Source organism: Delphinapterus leucas, chromosome 18 (assembly GCF_059928025.1).
Source record: "Delphinapterus leucas isolate spDelLeu-1000000601 "Yukka" chromosome 18, BTC_Dleu_Yukka2, whole genome shotgun sequence".
NCBI lineage: Eukaryota > Metazoa > Chordata > Mammalia > Artiodactyla > Monodontidae > Delphinapterus > Delphinapterus leucas.
Window position 1 is genome coordinate 55,952,435 of NC_143146.1, and position 20,456 is coordinate 55,972,890.

Consider the following 20,456-nt stretch of genomic DNA (forward strand, 5'->3'; position numbering starts at 1 on the left):
TTTTATTGTGATCAGAAAATATTATCACCCCTTTGAAATTTGTTGAGACTTGCCTTAAGGTCTAGTATGGGATTAATTTTTGTAAATGTCCCACATATATTTGAAAAGTACAGTTTTCTGTACAGGTCCTGCCAATCAAGAGTACAGGAGCTGAGTGCTATGTAAATGCTTCATCAACTGCAAACATCGGCAGGAACAGCAAGAAGAAGGGAATGGCAGAGCCGCTTAGAAAAATGTCCTCACCCCCTGACATCTTCTAGGGTCTTTCATTCAAAGTAGGCTTGGCATGTTGCCACTGTCCTTTAAGTATCAACGTGTGATGTAATCTCACTTTCAAAAGATTAGGAAAAACAATCAGGAAGAAATTTTAAGTACTCTATTGCCTGGTTTGGAGTCTTCTTACTACTCTTTCTAAGCCTTGGTTCCCTGATAAACGTGATAAAAATGTCAACTCCCAGGATGCAAGGCTCTTAAAGCATTTGGATAGTAGAAAACATTGTCTGAACAGAAACATTTGTGACTGCACGTACACACACTCAGCGTAAGTAAAAACACAACAGCTTATTTCCCAAGGTTGTAGTCATTCTTTCATAGCCCTGGGGCCAAACCAGATGACATCAGTGACTAATAAGCTCCTTAGCATCTAATACCAGCAGAGAGCATTCACGACCCCTAAAGACAGAAGGGCTCCATCAATCCTTACACTCCAACAAAGATTTGTCAGAAATCTGGCTCTATTCAATCAATGAGATGAGATTATTATGTATTCAGGCATGAGTAGGAAGAGCAGCAGAGATTATGAATGAGGGAAGTTGGGGCTTCCCTGGTGGCGCAGTGGTTAAGAATCCGCCTGCCAATGCAGGGAACACGGGTTCGAGCCCTGGTCCGGGAAGATCCCACATGCCGTGGAGCAACTAAGCCCGTGAGTCACAACTACTGAGCCTGGGCTCTACAGCCCGTGCTCCGCAACAAGAGAAGCCACGGCAATGAGAAGCCCGTGTGCCGCAACAAAGAGTGGCCCCCACTCACAGCAACTGGAGAAGGCCCGAGCGCAGCAACGAAGACCCAACGTAGCCAATCAATTAATCAATCAATCAGTCAATTCTTAAAAAGAAAAAAGAATGAGGGAAGATGGTTTACAGTCTTCAATAGCTGAGAATAAAACGTGTGGCGACTCAACAATTTGTTCTTTTCTTCATCTGTTTATTCAGAGAGCTGTTGGCTATAAATGACTAAATTAGCCATGAAAGACTGGCCTTAGGTGCCAGAATTAGTCTCTACTCCAATATCAGAAGAAAAAAAAAAACTAACAGTTATTTAACATGCTGGGGAGAAATCATAGCCCCTGTGTCTCACCTCAGTTTTCAGGGGGCTAGGAGATCGATATAAATGAATGTAAAAGGAAAAGAGTCTCAGAATGCAAGCATGTGGAGGCCCAGTAAGGAGCCAAGGACCAGGAATCAGGAGCCATGAGCAGCAGAGGTGAGAAGGGAGGTTGCGGGGGTGGGGGGGGGATACGGCTTAGCTCAGTGACTTAAACTCTATTTGATTAAAATCAGGAAATAAGTGGGCTGGTCTAGGGGCTCACCAATGCCCCTTCTAGCTTCAGCAGTCTGTATTCTGCAGTTCTCTTGAGGTAAAAATAGTGGTGAAATTGAGCCCATCTCCAGTCCAAATTTTATACGTAAAGCAGAATTCCCATTATCATCACATTCTACCTTGCTTTTTATACTGTGGGTGGACCGTGAGAAATGTCCAGCAAATCGTGGACTTAAAATTGAGCACATCAATCACCAGCTGGGCAGAAAAGCAGACTGAAAAGACCAGACCAATCAACTAAGACCCAAGGACCCATGAGGGAAAGGTCAGGCCTCGGAGTGCTCCTTAAGTGACCTGGCAGCTCTCAGAAATCTACGTGAGCTCATGTTACCCGATGCCGAGTGGTGAAACTGCATCACAAACACCTCTTTTCTCCTTCTCCCTAAATGATAAATAGAAGGAGTACCTGGGAAAATTATATTGTAAAAAGAAACTCAGCACAACAGCTTTTTTATGGACTTTACAGTTAGGTCATTACCAAGATCTTCCTGAAGTAAATTGTGAGTAGCACCGAAGAAATACAAACCACTAGGGAAGAAATATAAACCCAGGAGAAAAGAAAACAAGATGCACAGAGAATTAGTGAAGGACAAAATTGCCGAGTGCCACTCTGTATTTAAATGATTGAAAAATGTGTAATGCACTGGTTCAGGAAATGAGTCAGGATAAAATGTAAATCATGGGCGAAAACATATTTCTCTAACACCGTGAATGAGAGTACCGGTGCTTGCCAGTGAAAGCCTTCTGACGGGAATACCTGAGCGATGCCCGGCTTCAAATAAATTAGAGCGGTGGTGTGGTGGAGGACATAAAAAATGGAGTGTGTATGCATGGGGGACAGCAGAATAAATTACAAATGTAATTACAATAAACTACAAAACAAACGAAAGAAGAAAAAGGTGATAATAAAGGTGTGGAGTGTCATTTTGCTCCTCTTTCATTTATAAGCACCATTTGTAATGCCCCTTCCTTGGAAACCTATAACCAGAGTTCAAATATACTTTCTCCTTTTCTATCTTCCCCAATTACTTCCAGAAAATAAAGCTGTTGTGGCCATTTACTTAGTGTGTGTGTGTGTGTGTGTGTGTGTGTGTGAGAGAGAGAGAGACAGAGAGAGACAGAGAGAGAGCGAGCGCGAGAGCGAGATACAGAGATGAAACAGAAAGCACCAAAGCTGGAGAGGTAATTACCAAACTGAGGGAGTCGCATCAAGTTAAGAACTTCATGAGGCAGGGTCTTTTCAGTGATCAACTGAGTGAAGTGGGCGGTCTATAAAGTGAGCACCAGATTGGGCAATAAATTTGTTTAAGCTTCCCTTGATGACTATTCAGGGTGCTTTGTTAAACAGAGGAGAAAACTTAGTCTTTAACTAACCATCTAACATCCTGGTACTGAATTCCCAATTCCACTCTTTGGTTACAAGTCCAGAAACGTTAACTGACTATGTCTGCCTAGCCCATTGGTTGATCTTTAAAACTGATAACACTACATGTTTATGTGCAAAGAGAGAAGGAGACTGAAAGAATATATGTAAATGTTAACCATAGTTATATCTGAGTAGTGACACTCCGAATGATGTGTTTCCTTTTATATGCTTCTTTTAGGTTTCCAAGTTTTTTTGCATTGGCATATACTCTTTTGTATGAAGAAAAATAAAACAAAAATCATAACGACAAACCTGGACCCAGAAAAACTGCAGCTCCCACCTACGCTTCTCGGCCTCTCTGTTTATTCTCTTACTCAGATAAAGAGGATTCTTCTCCCTCTGAGTCATTCTTCTCCTTCCTCTTTGTTTCCATGTTGTATTCTTTCACCCACCCCCCCCTACACTTCTCCCTGTTTTCTCTTCACAGCCTTCATTTCTGACGAGAAGGAAATGGGCTGCTTTTCCTAATCCTCATGTTTCCTCTCCTAACCAGCTGCACGGAGAAAGCCCCGGAGCACGACTCCCTCGCAACCGCAGCCCAACTGGAGATGATGGATAATTACATCAGTCTGGCTGGGAGCGTGACACCTGCTATACACAGGCGGCCATGTGTGCATCCGGGTTCAGGGTTTCAGCGTGGATGAGGCCGCTTCTTTGCATGGTTAGACTATAGAGAAATGGAGTCAAGGCCAGAACACAAGGATTCATTTTAGTGTCCGTGGCTGGAGGGAGATACTACAATGGCCAAACAGTACGTGTCTGCGGCCAAAGCCCATTTTGATTTGCTGCATTCAAGAAAAGATCCATTTCACTATAAAGCTGGTACTCTTGGCCTGGAGGAAATTTCTAAAAGAGATGGTGGAGGGGAGGGTCATTCAAAGGTCATCCACCAGCTATGGCTGACAGTGTGTGGGAAAAGCCAAGTTCCTTTATCCTGGGAATGGCTGCAAATCCCCCAAGGGTCCATATTTCCTACTGCAGACACCGGGGAAAGCGAGAAAAGGTAGAAGCCAAGCGATTTTAATGGTCTGCAGGGCAATGCCATTATTTCTACCCCTGGCTCCCACATGCGTTCATCTGCTAACCTCATTGCTTTCAGAAGAGACGATTACTAATTAGGATGCATTTGATGATCAAGTTAATTACGGGCAGAGCAGGAGCTCTAATGGTGAGCTGAAGCCTCCCAGAATTAAACTTTATTAGGGCTTCTCTTTCTCGTCCCAGAAGTGAAGAGATTTCTTTTCACAGTTCAAATTTAATAAATAAAAGCCACGTGTGTGTTACTTTCTTCTTGCTAGCTCTTACTCTGCTAACGTAAAAACCACATTAAGGGCTGTGACAGAGTCGGAAAAGAGGCAACGGGTTTTTGCCAAAAATATTTCTCGCAAGCAAGGAGCGCCGGAAGGGTAGAGCTTCCCCATGTCCCGCTCCCCTGGTCACTGTGGCCCTGAAGCCCCACTTCTCCACCTGGTCCACTGTGGGGAGTTACGGGGTGACAGAGGGAATGCAGGGGCCGTGGTCAGGCAGGCCTGGGTTGGAAATCTGACTCTACCGCGACCATGCTGGACCCTGGGCAAGTCACCCTTCATCTCCGGGTCTCGAGTTCTACCTGAGAAGCCGGGATAAGCTCATACTCCTGAGACGTGAGCACAGAGTGGAGTACAGAAGTTGTTTTTGAGAGTAAACTGGGGCGAGCAGGTCCTCCAGCTGTAAGGGGCGGAGAGGCAACAGCACTGGCCACCCCAGGGTCAGGAAGCTCAGCTCTGGATTTGTCCAGACTTACTCTGCAAGTCCTGAGCCTTCTCTTAAACCTCTACGTGTCTTCACGTTGGCCCCAGGAATGTGGCGATTGCAGTTTGCCTTTGCAGAACAGCTTTTCCAAATGCGTTCACATAGGTGACCTCATTTTACGGCCACAAACGCTGACCGAGGCTGGCAGGGTCCATTCTCCAGATGCAGAACCTGAGGTTCAGATAGGCTGATTTGTACACAGTTGTGCAGAAAACAGCCAAGCTGGAAACCCTCTCCCTCCTACTGCTTTGGTGTTTTCATTTTCTTGGGCAGAAGCTCGGTGCCGCTCACGTCCATGAAGGCAGAGTATCTCCTTCCTTATCTGAAGGTCTCTCTCTGTCCAGTGAAGATGGCAAGATGCCCATGGTCCTCCCTTGTTTGAAACTGCTAAAAACTCAGGGTGGTTTCCTCTCCGTGAGCTTCACTTTTAGTCCTTTGTATCTTGTCTGGAGTCAAATGGGAATGTGCCTTAGTAACTCCTAAGCCCCTAAGCAGATGTCAGGTGCGATCATTTCAAACGGGTTGGGCTTTGCAATGTGAAGCCCTGAGCCAAGAACCAGAGCACCGGTTACTATTTCTCGTTCCAAATGTCCCCAACCATCCCTTCAAGAGTCTCACACTGCAGTGGGTACAGACATTCTAAGAAGTGCCAGGGAGTGTGATCTGCAAATGTTAGAAAATGCACATGTTGCCACCGAGACAGCTGACGTTTAGCAGCCAGAGGGAAGGGGCACTGAATTATAAATATTATCATCACCATCACGCAGGCTGCTATTACTGCAGGCTGCATCATCCCAAGGTACTGGTTGAAGAACAGGTAGAAAAGGAAATGACAAACTCTGGGGTAGTTAAGGAAGGACAACCACGGTACACCCCAAATTAAGCAGCGTTGTGAACCCTGGTATCCTGCCCTGGAACCTATGTAAAGCCACATCTGAGAGACGTACACGTTTTTATGATTGTTATGATTCTAGCAAAATATCAAAGACTTTTAACAGGAATGTGGGAAATGCCTTGTGAGTTGTTTTCTATTCAGAAAGAAAGAAACTTCATCTGGGTAAGTTGAAATAAAATAAAGTAAACATGGATTATGTCTCTGCAGCCACAGCTCGTAAAAATTCCAGATATGTGTGTGAATATGTCTTTATGCATACATATATTTTTTGAACTTTTTTTTAAAATACATTTATTTATTTATTTATTTTTGGCTGAGTTGCGTCTTTGTTGCTGCGTGCAGGCTTTCTCTAGTTGCGGAGAGCGGGGGCTACTCTTTATTGCGGTGCGTGGGCTTCTCATTGCCATGGCTTCTCTTGTTGCGGAGCACGGGCTCTAGGCGCGTGGGCTTCAGTAGCTGTGGCACGTGGGCTCAGTAGCTGTGGCTTGCGGGCTCTAGAGCACAGGCTCACTATTTGTGGCGCACGGGCTTAGTTGCTCCACTGCATGTGGGATCTTCCCAGACCAGGGCTCAAACCCGTGTCCCCTGCACTGGCAGGTGGATTCTTAACCACTGCGCCACCAGGGAAGCCCCCCTGTGTCAAATTTTTAAAGAACCCACTTAGGGCTTCCCTGGTGGTGCAGTGGTTGAGAGTCTGCCTGCCAATGCAGGGGACACGGGTTCGTGCCCCGATCCGGGAAGATCCCACATGCAGCGGAGCGGCTGGGCCCGTGAGCCATGGCCACTGAGCCTGCACGTCGGAGCCTGTGCCCTGCAAAGGGAGAGGCCACAACAGCGAGAGGCCCGCGTACCGCAAAAAAAACCAAACCAAAACAAAAACAAAAAAAAACCACTTAAAAATCCAACTTCTCTCTTGTTATTACATACTGCAGCCTCTTCCTGTCACCTTTTCCAGACTACTTACCTTCCTTTTCTCCTCCCTTAAACCCCTCTAATTTGTGGATCTGCTTCTTTACTCTGAAACGCCTATATTCCAAAATATTCTGCCTTAAGTCTCTATGTTCCTGCCTCTTAGACATTCAGAAAATGTGCTCACTGTTCTTCCCTTCCCTTGTTTCTGGAAAGCTGGAAAAACATGTAATATTCTTCCCCCACCCCCTCCCCGGGCACCATGCTAACCAAGGATTCATTCAACAACTGGATTAAGCTAAAAGCCCCTGAAACAGGTCCTTGTTCAAAATGTCAGACCCGGTCCATGTGTCTTTGCTTTTGCTTTTTCCTTCCTCCACAGGCAATTAAAATGTCTGTCAGTGATTAAACTTAAGAGAGCAGAGCGAATGGGAAGGGAATTCCATGGAGTTCTTAGTGTAGGACAGACCCTGGCCTTTGTGGTATTCCCAAATCTCCTCAAAATGAAGTCTGCCAGTCAGTGAGCCACCGGGCAGGAGAAAGACTCAGCTGTGGAGGTGACCTGGACTCAGCCATCAGTAAGCCACACGGAGTCCTAGAAAAGTGACCCCAGCCCTTCATCCCCGATACAAACAGGCTACCACGCATTACCTCACGTGAGAAGGAACCTGGTGCATGAAAGAGACTGACGGAGACACAGAAACCAAACAACCAGTCCTGGAATAAACAGAAATGATTCAGGAACAATAAGAATTAAAAAATTCTAATTAGTATTCTCAAAAAGATTTGAGAAGATACTGCAACCAAAAAATAAGACTGTGTGAAAAGATAGTAGACAAAGAACGAAATAACATTTGCATATAAAATAACACAATTATCAAATAGAAACTTCAGTGGAAAGGATAAAAGATAAACTTTAAACAGATAATATGAGAAAAAGGACAATGGGCACAGAGCATCAGCCTCGTAGGTCCCTTATATGACTGCTGGGCATTTCAGAAAGAAAATGAAAACAGAAATGACAAGTGAACAGTTATCAAGAGAATGGAGACCCCTGTTGCATTTATCCGTGTTATCTGTCTGCAGCACCTCGCCCAAGTTCTTTTTTTTGTTTGTTGTTTTGTTTGCGGTACGCGGGCCTCTCACTGTTGTGGCCTCTCCCGTTGTGGAGCACAGGCTCCGGATGCGCAGGCTCAGCGGCCGTGGCTCATGGGCCCGGCCGCTCCGCGGCAGGTGGGATCCTCCCGGACCGGGCCACGAACCCGCGTCCCCTGCATCGGCAGGCGGACTCTCAACCACTGCGCCACCAGGGAAGCCCGCGCCCCAGTTCTTTGTAGCATCACCTGTGAAGGCCACTGGGAGCAGTGGGCTGCTGGCCTTTCTAGGATTTTCAAAATTTTTAAGGGACATGCTTTTTTTTCAGAAATTAAGAAGAAATTATCTAAAGTTGCCTTGGGTAAGTTCATTTTACCTGTCTTCCCCTAAAGTTTTCTGATGATCAAAACCACCCCCACCCCCAGCAGAGCCAGCACCCCTACCACAGTCGCCATCGCCAGCACAGCCATCATCACCGCAATCCTTGATACGACTCCTGCTGCCATAATAATGATCCTGACTTTGACATGTACACGTGAGACTTCATTACACATGAAATCAGGAGGGGAATCGAACACAAACTTTTCACTATCTCTAAAAATGTACTTACTAAGCAACTGAATCGTTTAAAGGAGATTTCACAAGAGATGCTTAACTTTCCTTAAGTGGTCAGATAGATGCACTCACTGATGTTCTCAACACACTTTCATTTATTTCTTAATATATATCCCAAAGGCCAATCCTTGACCAACTTCTGGTAAAACTAGCTGGGGTTACTTTGTATTTTAAGAAAGTAACATTATTGTATTTCTCTGTCCTCTTCTATAAAATTAGTCTAGATGAGCTTTTGTAATACATATACAGAGAATCCCACATCTACTCCTCCTTGAGCATAAGGGAAAAAAACCAATTACTTAATTTCTAAAATGGTGTTGGTCGTAATAGTCCTCTTTCCCCCAATTTTTTTTCCTGGTCTCCCTTGCTGAAAATTGTCAAGACAGCTGACTAGCCCTGGTCTTTACTAATGGCAAGCCAAGAGTGTTAGAGAGTTCTACGTGGGCTAATGGTTTACTGGCCTAAGACAGCTGGCCTTCAGATGACATTTGCTAACAGCATTAAACAGCATCACTGGAAGTATGTATGAGGGACCCTTCTGACATAATCATCATTAGTCACTCACAGTTTTATAACCAGCAGCTTATAATGGTATCCGCTTATCATCTAAATATTTACCAGTCCTACCAATATGATTTACGCATGGCTTCAAAAAGAATTCTGATTTTTAAGTTGGTTATTTAGAAATATGACATACTGACTTATCCTCGTGAATAAAAATACAGATCGTGTTTAAATTCAGGTGTGGTTAAAACCATAACGAGATACTATTATACGCGTATTACAGTGGCTAAAAAAGACCGAGTAAAATAAAACAGAAACCAACTGGCCATTCCAAGTGCTGGCTGATAAGGACACAGAACAACTGTAATTCTCGTGTAAACCCTCGGGAGAGCACAATGGGAAGACGCTTTGGAAAACAGTTTAGCATTTTCTTAAAATGTCAAACACACTTACCATATGACCCAGCAATCCTACCCCTAGGTATTTACCCAAGTGAGATGAAAAATTATGTCCAAACAAAGAGCCTGTAAGTGACTGTTTATAGCAGATTGATTCATATTGGCCTCAAACAGGAAACCACCCAAATGTCCATTAACTGGTGACTAGATAAACAAAGCATGGCCCTTCCTTACCATGGAATGCCATTCAGCATAAAAAGAACGAACAACAGACACATACAGCAACACAGATGAATCCCAAATTCGTTATGCTGAGTGACAGAAGCCAGGCTCAAGAGGTTGTACACAGTACGATTCCACTTATATGACTTTCCTGAAGAGGCAGAACCATAAGGGTAGAAAACAAATCAGTGGTTGCTGGGAGTGGGGTGGACTAAAAAGGGGCATAAGGGAACTTTGGGGGGCGGTGATGGAATTATTTTATATATTGACTGTGGTAGTGATGGTTACATGACTGTATGAATTTGTCAAAACTCACAGAACCCTCACAAGAGTATTTTTATTGTGTGTAAATTTTACCTCGATCGACCTAAGAAAATAATTCAGTGTGGTAACCTGAAGGTAAATAAGAATTTCAAATATGGGTATGCTTGTCTTGGATACCTAAAGATATAAACGAAAGCCTGCAACCTGACTCTCCCTGTGGCAGAGACAGGTTAACTCTGTTGCCAGCTTCAGATCAGGTTAAGGCTACCATGTTACCATGGATACAAGCTATTATTTCCTTTTGCGTGAAACCTCTAATATTAAATTGTGACTCACATGCAAGGCAAGGGGAGACTAAGAAACAACCAGACAAAGTCACCCGAGGCTTTTTCATTTTTCAGAACCCTGCCCTTAAAGTTTCCTCCATGAACTCATGAGAAGCCACGTGAAGTCAGTGAACATATCCTTCAGGGATGAAAAGAAGAAAGGTTAGAAACTTTTTGGCTAAACATGAAGGCAATTCTAAAAATTTTATGCTAGTCTTAAGGCTGTTAAGACTGTTTATATTCTTGTTTGTTGCAGAAATAATTTCCCCTATATGGATTGCTAAAGCAATGACCTATGAGAGACCAGCCCTCTCCTCTATCTGTTGACTTGCCTGGGAGACGATGCTTTTCTGACTTATAAAGTGGACAGAGGGCAGATTGACGGTGGGTTTTAAAGTCAGGGGAATTCTTTGCAGTGGGGCTCAAACTGGCAAGTTGTGGGGATTCACTCAAAGCGGGTAAGGTAGAAAAATGACTCTTAAATGAGCACATATATTTAAAAACTATATTAAAGATGTGTTGCCACAGTGATCGCCGTGCATCCAGCTAACGACTAGTGAAAATGGAAATCATAACTGCTGCCTTTGCGCTAGTGCTTTCCATGTGCTAAGGAGGTGCTACACGGACCCCTAGGGCATCACCTCTCCCCACACCCTGCCCTGCCCTTTATGATCCAAGAATCCTAAACAACCCCGAGCTCCCCAGAGGCACCAGGCGAGTTCTTGCCTCTGTCTTTGTCCATTCGTTCCTCCATTCAACAAATATTGAATTGTGTCCCCCCAAATTTATATGGTGATGTTCTAAAGCCTGTACTTCAGAATGCAAGCTTATTTGGAAACAGGGTCACGGCAGATGTCATTAGTTAAGATGAGGTCATACTGGAATAGTGTGGGCCCCTTAATCCTATACAAATTGTGACCTTATAAAAAGGGGAAATTGGGACACAGGCACACACGCGGGGAGAAGGCCATCTGAAGACGAAGGCAGAAAGCAGGGTGATGCGTCTACAAGCCAAGGAAGGACAAAGCTCGCCAGCAAACCTGAGGAGGAAAGAGGAAAGTCCGGAGCAGACTCTCCCTCGCCGCCCACAGAGGGACCAACCCTACCAGCACCCTGCTCTTGCACTTCTAGGTCCAGAACTGTGAGACAGTAACTTTCTGTGGTTTAAACCAAACCAGAACAAACCAAAACAAACCCCCAAACAAAATTCCCACTCAAACAAAACAAACACAGTAAGGTACATTTCCTATGGACAAGGAGATTCTGCAAATGTATGAGAAGCCGTGAGAACGGAACTGCTCCTTTAAGGGGCTGGAGCTCCGTGGGGATGCACAGCGGGGCTCCAGTGCGGACTGGGGCGGGGCGCTGACACCCCGCATGATTCTTCCTGATTGGCTAGCTCACCCTCGCCTCCTGACTTCTTTCAGATTTGAATCTTCAACCAGCTTAAAGGTTTTTTTTTTATAACATCTTTATTGGAGTATAATTGCTTTACAATGCTGTGTTAGTTTCTGCTGTATAACAAAGTGAATCAGCTATACGTATACATATGTCCCCATATCCCCTCCCTCTTGGTCTCCCTCCCACCCTCCCTATCCCACCCCTCTAGGCGGTCACAAAGCGCCGAGCTGATCTCCCTGGGCTATGCAGCTGCTTCCCACTCGCTATCTATTTTACATTTGGTAGTATAAAGACGCAGACGTTGAGAAAGGACTTGAGGACACGGGGAGGGGGAGGGTCAGCTGGGACGAAGAGAGAGTGGCGTGGACTTATATATACAGCTTAAAGGTTTATATCAACTTTTCATGCAACCAGAGTCATCTTTCCTGGAGGAAAAGAGGGCCCGACGCATGAGGTATGAGAGACAGCGGACGCTCCTCCTCCTGGCAAGGCGCCACTCACCCCCAACGTGCGGACAGATGGACAAGCCCCGGGAGCTCCCGGCGGCGGCTGTTAACACCGATTTCCAAGTGCGGGGGGGCCCGAGCCCCGCCTGTAATGACACTTTCCTGGCTGGGTCTGACCTCTGAATCTCGCTGATTTGTCTAACACACACCGTGAGCATCAGCGAGTTAGGACTCAAAGCCAAGACGCCAAAATGGCTTTTAAATGGCAGGCGATGTTTAAGGCAGAATTTCTGTGACTTGGTCATTAACTTCTTCGTATCCCGATCCACGCTTTCTTACATCCCTTCCTCTCAATTATTTTTTCCCTGCTTGGCGGAGGTTTTAGCAGCAGCAGTTACCTCTAATCATCGAGACGCTTTTGTAGGCAATTCAGGCTCCTGCTCTTAGAGAGCAGTCAATATTGGTGGGGGAATTCGAAAAAATTATCCTACTCACTATATAATTGCCCATCATCTTGCTTATATCTTCCTTGTTTATAGAGAACAATCTTTTTTTCCAGAAAAGAGTGGTTAGATTTATATACTCAGAGGAGTAATACAAATAACCATGTGTGATGATAATTTAGGCTATATTATTCTAAGATAACTCACACACCTTAAGAGTATCACATATCAGTCAATGTTTTCAGATATAAACCCAGCTATGACTCTTTGATTCTACCCTCTGCCAGTGCCCAGTCTTTTCCCACCCCCTCAAGCCCTCATTTCCCACAGACCACATTCCTTCCGCTTCCTCCAAAGCCCACAGCTTCTATCTCTTTCTTACATGAGCTGGAAAGACCCAGCTTTAACGTGAGTGTGCCAGGATGAAGCCTGTCGATCTTTAACAAAAGCAGAGATGCTGGCCTGTTTCTGAAGTTACCTATCGCCCCAAATTTTAGTGCTTCATCCATCCCATCAACCAACATTTCTGAAATACACAGTGTGTTCAGAGAGCCGGTCTACATCCTAAGTATCATCCAAGAGAAATGGAAATAATACAGTTTACGTATTCATCGATCTCAAAAACAAACTCGCCACGCTTTTGTAGAAATCGGTCTGCCTGCTTTTAAGTTGAGAAGTTCTAAGATTACAGAACACTGGTGTCACAACTGGCAAGGATTTTCTGACCTTTTGCCATGAGGCTAAATTTTATGTACGGAGCTTTCAAACTCCAAGATTCTCTTCCTTTGCTTCCCACTTCGAGGGTGTAGTGCTTCAACCTATTTCTTTAGCGTGGCTTCTCCCCTGACCCTCCCCTTCCACAGTCATCATCACTTTCCTGACCTAGCCACTCAGCTTTTCTGCTGTTCTTTTTTCTCCTCCACCTTTCCCAGCAAACAGCCGCCACTGCATACGCACGTCCCTTTCTCTCGAGAACAAAGACACCAATGTGGGCGCAGGTACCTGTTGCATGCCTTGCATGGTCTGCTGCAGGAACTGCACCTGCTGGTCCTTGGTCAGGTTTTCTTCCGTTCGAAACAGCTGCTCTTTCTCCTGCTTCAGCAGCTCCACTTCGTTCCTGTAGGCGTCCAGCTGCCACCGGAGGCTGTCGTTCTCTTCTTTAAGCGCATAGGCCTGGGCGGCCAGGGCTGCGGGGCAAACAGAATGAGTTCAAGTGAGTGACCTTCTCGCTTAGATGGACAGCCTTCAGTGCGAAAGGGATTCTAAACCGGATTCTTAACGTTTGTACCAAACCCAAATGAGCTACCCTGGGGTGCTTTATTTTGCAGCTGGTGAGCATTGCTTCTTTGGGAATTTTTCGCTATTCTATTTGTCCTGTCTTATGTACGATTGTGGGCACAGGATTGACTCCTCCCAAATTCTTGTCTCTTGATCTCTTCCCCGATCCTAGGCTCCCTCTCAGAAACTGATCCGTGTTGCTAGGTGATGAGAGTGCTCAGAACTCCAGGCAATCGTCGTTATCTACCTCGTGGCTGCCCTTTCCCTTTCAGCAGGAAGGCAGGACGGCTTAGCTCCTTGGAGGGCCACTTTCTTTCAAATTATCAGCTGCCCCCCAATGGAGGCACGCAGCCGCAGCCGCCCAGGGGAGCTGGGGATTGATCCACACACACACTGTTCCTTCCAGCTCTACTGCCGGGTCAGACTGACTGCATGAGTCAGTCAGTTGGTTAGTTAGTTCCCTCTGACTCCTATCAGAATGCTGACCTGATTCCATCTGTTTCACCAACAGATTCCTACCCTAATACTCCTTCCTGAAACCTGAAATTCTCTACGTGCAGATTCAGAGCTCACTCACATCTCCACCTGACTGAGAAACCGAGACACTTCACTCAGGGTCTTACGCATCTCAAGGCTCCAAAAACAACTGAAATGGAATAGAACAGAGTGAATGGTTCAAAACAAAATTGAGGATGGCGACTCCCTTCCCTAGTTTCCAGCTTACTGCTTGGTGATCTCTGCAATAATCACAAGAGGTTCCGAAGTACTCTCTGTACAACAGACACTGGACCATGAACTACCTCACTTCATCCCCCCATCAAGCCTCTGATGTGGGTGCTGCTAACCACCCCCTCTTTAGAGATGAGAAAAATGAGGCTCAGGGAAGTTAGAGAACTTGTCGGATCCCACAAAGAGAGTAGCATCAACAGCCTTCAAACCCAGATTGGGCTCCAGAGTCTCTGCTCCCTGTCACTGGGATATTCTGCCAGCCAGATGAGTTTAGTTCATACCAGACTGTTTGAAAAGAACTCCAAATGCTCCCCCCCTACTTTCTCACCAGTTTCCCATGCTTTCTTCCCGCCTCCTTCAGAAAATCCATTCTCTACTTTTGTAAGCAAGAGAAAGGTGAAGATATTTTAAAAGCTTCTTATCAGAAGCTTCTTTAAAGCAGTAACTTCCGGTTGGTAAGGGCATGGCGCGGAGTCCCTGTCCAGCAGGTTCTCGGTCCAGGATCATTTCCGCACCCCACACCATATCCAGTCCCAATCCCAGAGCCAAATCGAGGTCAGCCTCTCAGATGTTCCACCCACACATTACCGCGCAATGGTGACAGATCTGTACGGAGGTGCTCTGAAACCCCAGTGAGTTCTCTCCTTAAATATCAACCATCAAATTACGTTAATAGTAGTTTTATAGTTGAGTGTTTTATGGTATTCTACTTTGCAAAATGATTATGTATAGTACACACTGAAATACTAATCAAATAGAACATGCAATTAACCAGAAAATTCCCTACCTCAAACCATCAGGGATCAATTAGTCGACAAGCAGTTACTGCATATGTACTCCATGCCCAAGCCTGTCTGGGCATCTTGGATCACAAGACAAGGAGACAGAGTATGTCTCTTCTCTCAAGGAGCTTGAAATATAATAGAAACCAACATGTTTGAAAGGAACACACTCAAAGCAAGAGAGAAGAGCCTGATGCCTGGCATATAGTAGGCACTCAATAAATGTTGGTTGGATAAATAAACAAGTGACTAATTACTGTCAAAGTTTATTGCAAGGGAATCCGTCCTACAGGAATTCAGAGAAGAGAAAGGAAAAGGTAGACTGGATTAATAAAAGAGGGCTTTGGGGCTTCCCTGGTGGCGCAGTGGTTGAGAATCTGCCTGCTAATGCAGGGGACACAGGTTCGAGCCCTGGTCTGGGAGGATCCCACATGCCACGGAGCAACTGGGCCCGTGCGCCACAACTACCGAGCCTGCGCGTCTGGAGCCTGTGCTCCGCAACAAGAGAGGCCTTGACAGTGAGAGGCCCGCGCACCGCGATGAAGAGTGGCCCCCGCTTGCCACAACTAGAGAAAGCCCTTGCACAGAAATGAAGACGCAAAACAGCAAAAATAAATAAATTAATTACTTAAAAAAAAAAAAAAAGAGGGCTTTGAAGGGTGAAAGCCCAAGAACTGGGGAAGGGCACCTCACTCAAGGGCAAGAGCAGAAGCAAAGCCCAGAGATGAGAACTGAAGATAGAATATTTGGGGCAGGAAGCAGAGAAGCTTGACCAAAAGGCAAGAGTCTGTCTGGAAGCAGTTGAGAGAAAGCTGAGCCATGCTGGGTGATGAGAGAGGATGGAGGTTCAGAAGTCAGGCTGGAGAGGTAGGGTCAAATGGGGAGGCCAACTGAGATCCACTGAAGGTGCCCAGGCGGCAGAAGGACGTGATGCAATTGGTGATTTAGGAAGATTGGTTTGGCAATGGTGCATGGAATGAACTGGAGGCTGAATAAAGGAAATTTTATTTGGTGTATATGTGTGTGCAAAACAGAGGAACTGCCAATTTTACAGTTTTCAGGGACATAAAATCGGAAATGGGGCTTCCCTGGTGGCGCAGTGGTTGAGAGTCCGCCTGCCGATGCAGGGCACACGGGTTCGTGCCCCGGTCTGGGAAGATCCCACATGCCGCGAAGCGGCTGGGCCCGTGAGCCATGGCTGCTGAGCCTGCACGTCCGGAGCCTGTACTCCGCAATGGGAGAGCCACAACAGTGAGAGGCCCGTGTACCGCAAAAAAAAAAAAAAAATCGTAAACGACCCATGGTATACCCAGGAGTATGAGCTAGTGCTTTTTCAACACTGCACAGCCCAACTTCAGATCTTGTCCACACCCTGAGGTACCAACTCCTGACAATTCAGTTTACCAACCCCTAAGGAAATGGTTATGAGGCATCATTTAAGAGAGGGATGTTGTAATAGGGCAAAATTACAGAAAATGCAAATGATGGAAAAAGTGTTGGCGCTACAGAAGCACATTACTACATTTAGTAGCATTCAAAGACACTTAAGTCATTTCCTTAGGAAGCTCTATCTGGCCCTTTCTCAATTCAGAGTGGCATTTTTATTATCATAACTGATAGCAGGTGTTTGTGAAGAAATCGATTAGTATGCAGGGATGGAAATCACATTTTCCAAATGAATTGCATAGTCTGCAAGATATGCTGAAATCTGTGTAGCAAAATGCAAGCAGCTATAAAGCATGTGCCAGCAACATTTCAATAAATTTTCTGAACATAAATACATATAGGGAAGTGTACCATCCGTTATTTTAGGGTTTCTCTTATAAGCCTGTGGAATGGCACTGCTGACATTTCTTATTCTTGGCTTAAGCCCTGACCACTGTTCCTACCGAGTAGGATGCAGTGTCATTTGCATGTCTGGAATACGAATGTGATATCATCATATAAAAAAAGATGAAAAAACCCCAGCAGCTGTAACTCCATCCCCCCCATCCCCCCCCAAATCTATACCATAGCCAATCCCATCAACGTTTTTATAATTGGGGCATATAACTGATTTACATTCCTTATTAAATAATTTCAAGCTTGATATTTGCAAAGAAAATGTTGGTTACTCATGTGGCAGCAAAGTGGTTTTCTTCTAAAGGGTGAGAAATTATATATTGACTCCACTTAACTTGTGGTCACCTGTTTGTAAACAGTATTCAGCGTCATCCACCCCTCAGATGAAGCTTCCTGGAAGAAGCTAGATTAGTTTCTTGGACCAGAGCTCTAAAGGAAACAAAATCCTAATAATTTCTAACTTAACATCATTTCTCAGTGTATTCAAAATTCAGAAACTTAAAAGGACCACCCTTTCATTTCTCTCTATCATTCTTTCTAGGACACTGTATTAAAGTAAACAGTTTTGAACAATGTATAATCAAGCTTCTGTGATAAAACTGACCCCTGAGAGACGGCACAACCAATCCACTATTCAAATAAGAAGGATTAAAAATAAACAACAGCATGCATCTTTTTGTAGGAATCCCTGTGGACTGCACTGTGTTCCAATAAATAGAATATTTAGCTAACATGTGGATTACCAATTTTCAATAAAATTTTTAAAAAAAGAATACAGTGAAGACACTTTAAATGTAAACTATTCTGAACACAACTGAATTTTCCTTTGGTGATTTTAAAGGCACTGCTGAGTCCAGGGATGCCTCTGGATTATCATTCATTCATTCACCAATCAGCTATTCATAGTGAAGCCATGTGAGGAGAGCTGTGGCCTCCACGAGGGCAAGGCCAGTGTAGGTATCAGTTTATGCTTGCTCAGGACCTTAGGAAAATTCTGTTACAGGGATTTTCTGATTGGATCAAAACCAAAATGACAACGTGGAAAAAACTCTGCTAAGCAAGATTAAATTCCATTTCAGAACTTAGCACTAGGCTACTAAAATTACCAAAGTGTATATAAATTGATCCAAAGATTAAATTGCACTGCTGAAGAAGAGGCTTAAAGGCATTACAGCACCTTGCTGCACCCTTGACTAGATCCTATATAAACCATTAGTCTTTGTATTAATTATGGTCAGAGTGACCTCCTCCTCTGTCTCTTCCATTACTTACTGTGTTTCCCTGGGAACAGATAATGGCATGCTTACCTTCTTTAAGTAAATACTCTGCTGAAAGCCTTGAAATCTCTCTCTTAGCACCCTGAGCCAGCCTCAGAAAAATAATTAGCCCTATATGAAAATATGTAAGCTATTTTGGGTTATGTCCCTGTAAGCTGACAGTATGTTAATATCTCTTCCATGCTCAGGCGAGATGCAACTAAATAATCAAACACTTCAACATACTGTTTCTAACAATATCTGGATTTCTCAAAAACTGTCTTGGTGTCGTTGGGGGGGGGGTCCCCCCACCACTTTGCCAGATGTCCTCCTGAGATGCTGGGAGGACGCTGCCCAGCTGTGCATTTCCTCCCTATGCACAAAGAATGTCTTTTTCAAGGTTTCCATCGGCTGCTGCCCAGAAAGGCACTTGTGCTGAAAGGTCCAGAACCCAGGACGACTGGATGGGTCTGAGACCTGGAAGATACAGCCACCACATCAGCTCGCCTTCCAGCCCCCATGGCCTGGGCACCTAGGGACCGTCCCCAGGCTCCATCTGCCTTCCTGCATTCTGCTCTTCCTCCGGCAGGGTGCCTGGGGTGGGGGGCCCAGTGGCGCTGCTGCGGCACAGACGGCACACTGTGTCATGCTTTTCTCTGTTTAGTGAAGCTTGTTCCTCAGAGGTGACTGGCCCAGGGGCTGCCATCTGACTGGTTCTCACCGATGCAGCGTGAGGGGGGTGTGAGGTGTGCCTTCTGCTCAATCCCTTGTTATCTTCCTGCTGCCGGAGTGGGCCTGGGTCTCTGAGTCATCATGTGGAGGAAAGGTGCCCACAGACCAAGGATAACTGCTTTGGACTCTAGTGTGCCCAAGAAATGAACTTTTGTTCTTTGGTAAAGACACTTGAAGATTTGGAACTTATTTGTAAAACAGCTGGCATTACTCTAACCCAGAGCTTCCCAAATACTGGCTTGAGTCAGAAATTCCTGGTGGGTGTGCTAAACACGTATTTCTGGGCCCCTTCCCCAGTTTCCAATGGGGTATGTCTGGGACGCAGCCTAAGAATCTGCATTCCTCCAAGCTCCGAGCGGTGCTGATGCTGCCAGGGCCGAGACCACACTTGGTGAGCGGCAGCTCAGGCCACGGCCGCTTCTATCCCCCGGCTTCTGAACTGGAGCTACAATTGGTTTGTTTGAACAAATACATCTGACGGCACCACAGGCTCAGCTTGGCATTCTGGTTCCATTCCTCGACCTTCTGAATGAGCCTCAGCCCCATGTGCTGCACCTGTGAAGGCAGTCCTGTCCCAGCCCTGTCTCCATGCCCCAGCCACCTCCTTATGGAGGGAGGGGGGAACCTGGGCAAAAAGTACAGTCACTACTGTTTTCCTTCCCCTGTTTTCCCCCCATAACAGTAGCAGTAGCAGCAGGAGTAGCTGTAGTCATAGGAATAGTAACAGTGGTAGTAATAGCTAACAATTTTATGTGCCAGGCAACGTTTGCACAATCTCCTTTTGCCTTCACAAAAACATGACATAGTAAATACAACTAATATTTTTATTTTCCAAGTGATGGGACTGAGTTTGAGAGGTGTGGAGGTTTGTGGCTGGAGGTGCAGGGTTTATCCTCCGCAAGGGGGACTCCAGAACCTACATTCCCCGACGTGATGGCACCGGGGTGGCCCCTCACAGGTAAGCGCTGCAGCTCGAACGCGAAGGAAACCAGGGACCCTGCTGTGGGACCTGATCAGCTCCTAACAGAGGCAAACATTCCCTTGCTGGGTGCTTTTGGGGACTGTTCTGCAGGAGAAGGGCTCCACTACGGAGGCAGAGAGGATAAGCCCATTTTAAAACGAACACACATAGATCTTCTGCAGGAGGAGTCTGGGAATGAGCCATACAGAAGTTAAACTCAGGCTCCTGGAGCCTTGAGGCCTGACTTGATCCGCTCAGGGATTCCGCCTTCTATGCTGTGTCCCCCTCCTCTGAAATGGCTGCACTGAACCACCGACCACTGAGCTCCTGGGCCTCGGCCGGTTATTATGGCTCCATGAATTGACCATAAGTGCGTGGGTTTATTTCTGGGCTTTCTATCCTGTTTAAATCCTATTCCATTGATCTAGATGTCTGTTGCTGTGCCAGTCCATACTGTTTTGATGACTGCAGCTTTGAAGTATAGTCTGAAGTGAGGGAGCCTGATTCCTTCGGCTCTGTTCTTCTGGAGAAAACTCTAATTT

At 45.6% G+C, this 20,456-nt stretch overlaps 1 protein-coding gene across 4 annotated transcripts in view; it reads right to left on the reverse strand.

The window, feature by feature from the left end:
• Positions 1-20,456, reverse strand: part of ENOX1 (ecto-NOX disulfide-thiol exchanger 1) — a 630,834-nt gene that overhangs the window by 81,284 nt on the left and 529,094 nt on the right. For all 4 annotated transcript variants that reach the window (XM_089899512.1, XM_089899514.1, XM_022574895.3 and 1 more), the window contains one exon: positions 13,337-13,521. In XM_089899512.1, coding sequence (XP_089755638.1) covers positions 13,337-13,521 — 185 coding nt within the window. The remainder of the gene's footprint in view (positions 1-13,336; positions 13,522-20,456) is intronic.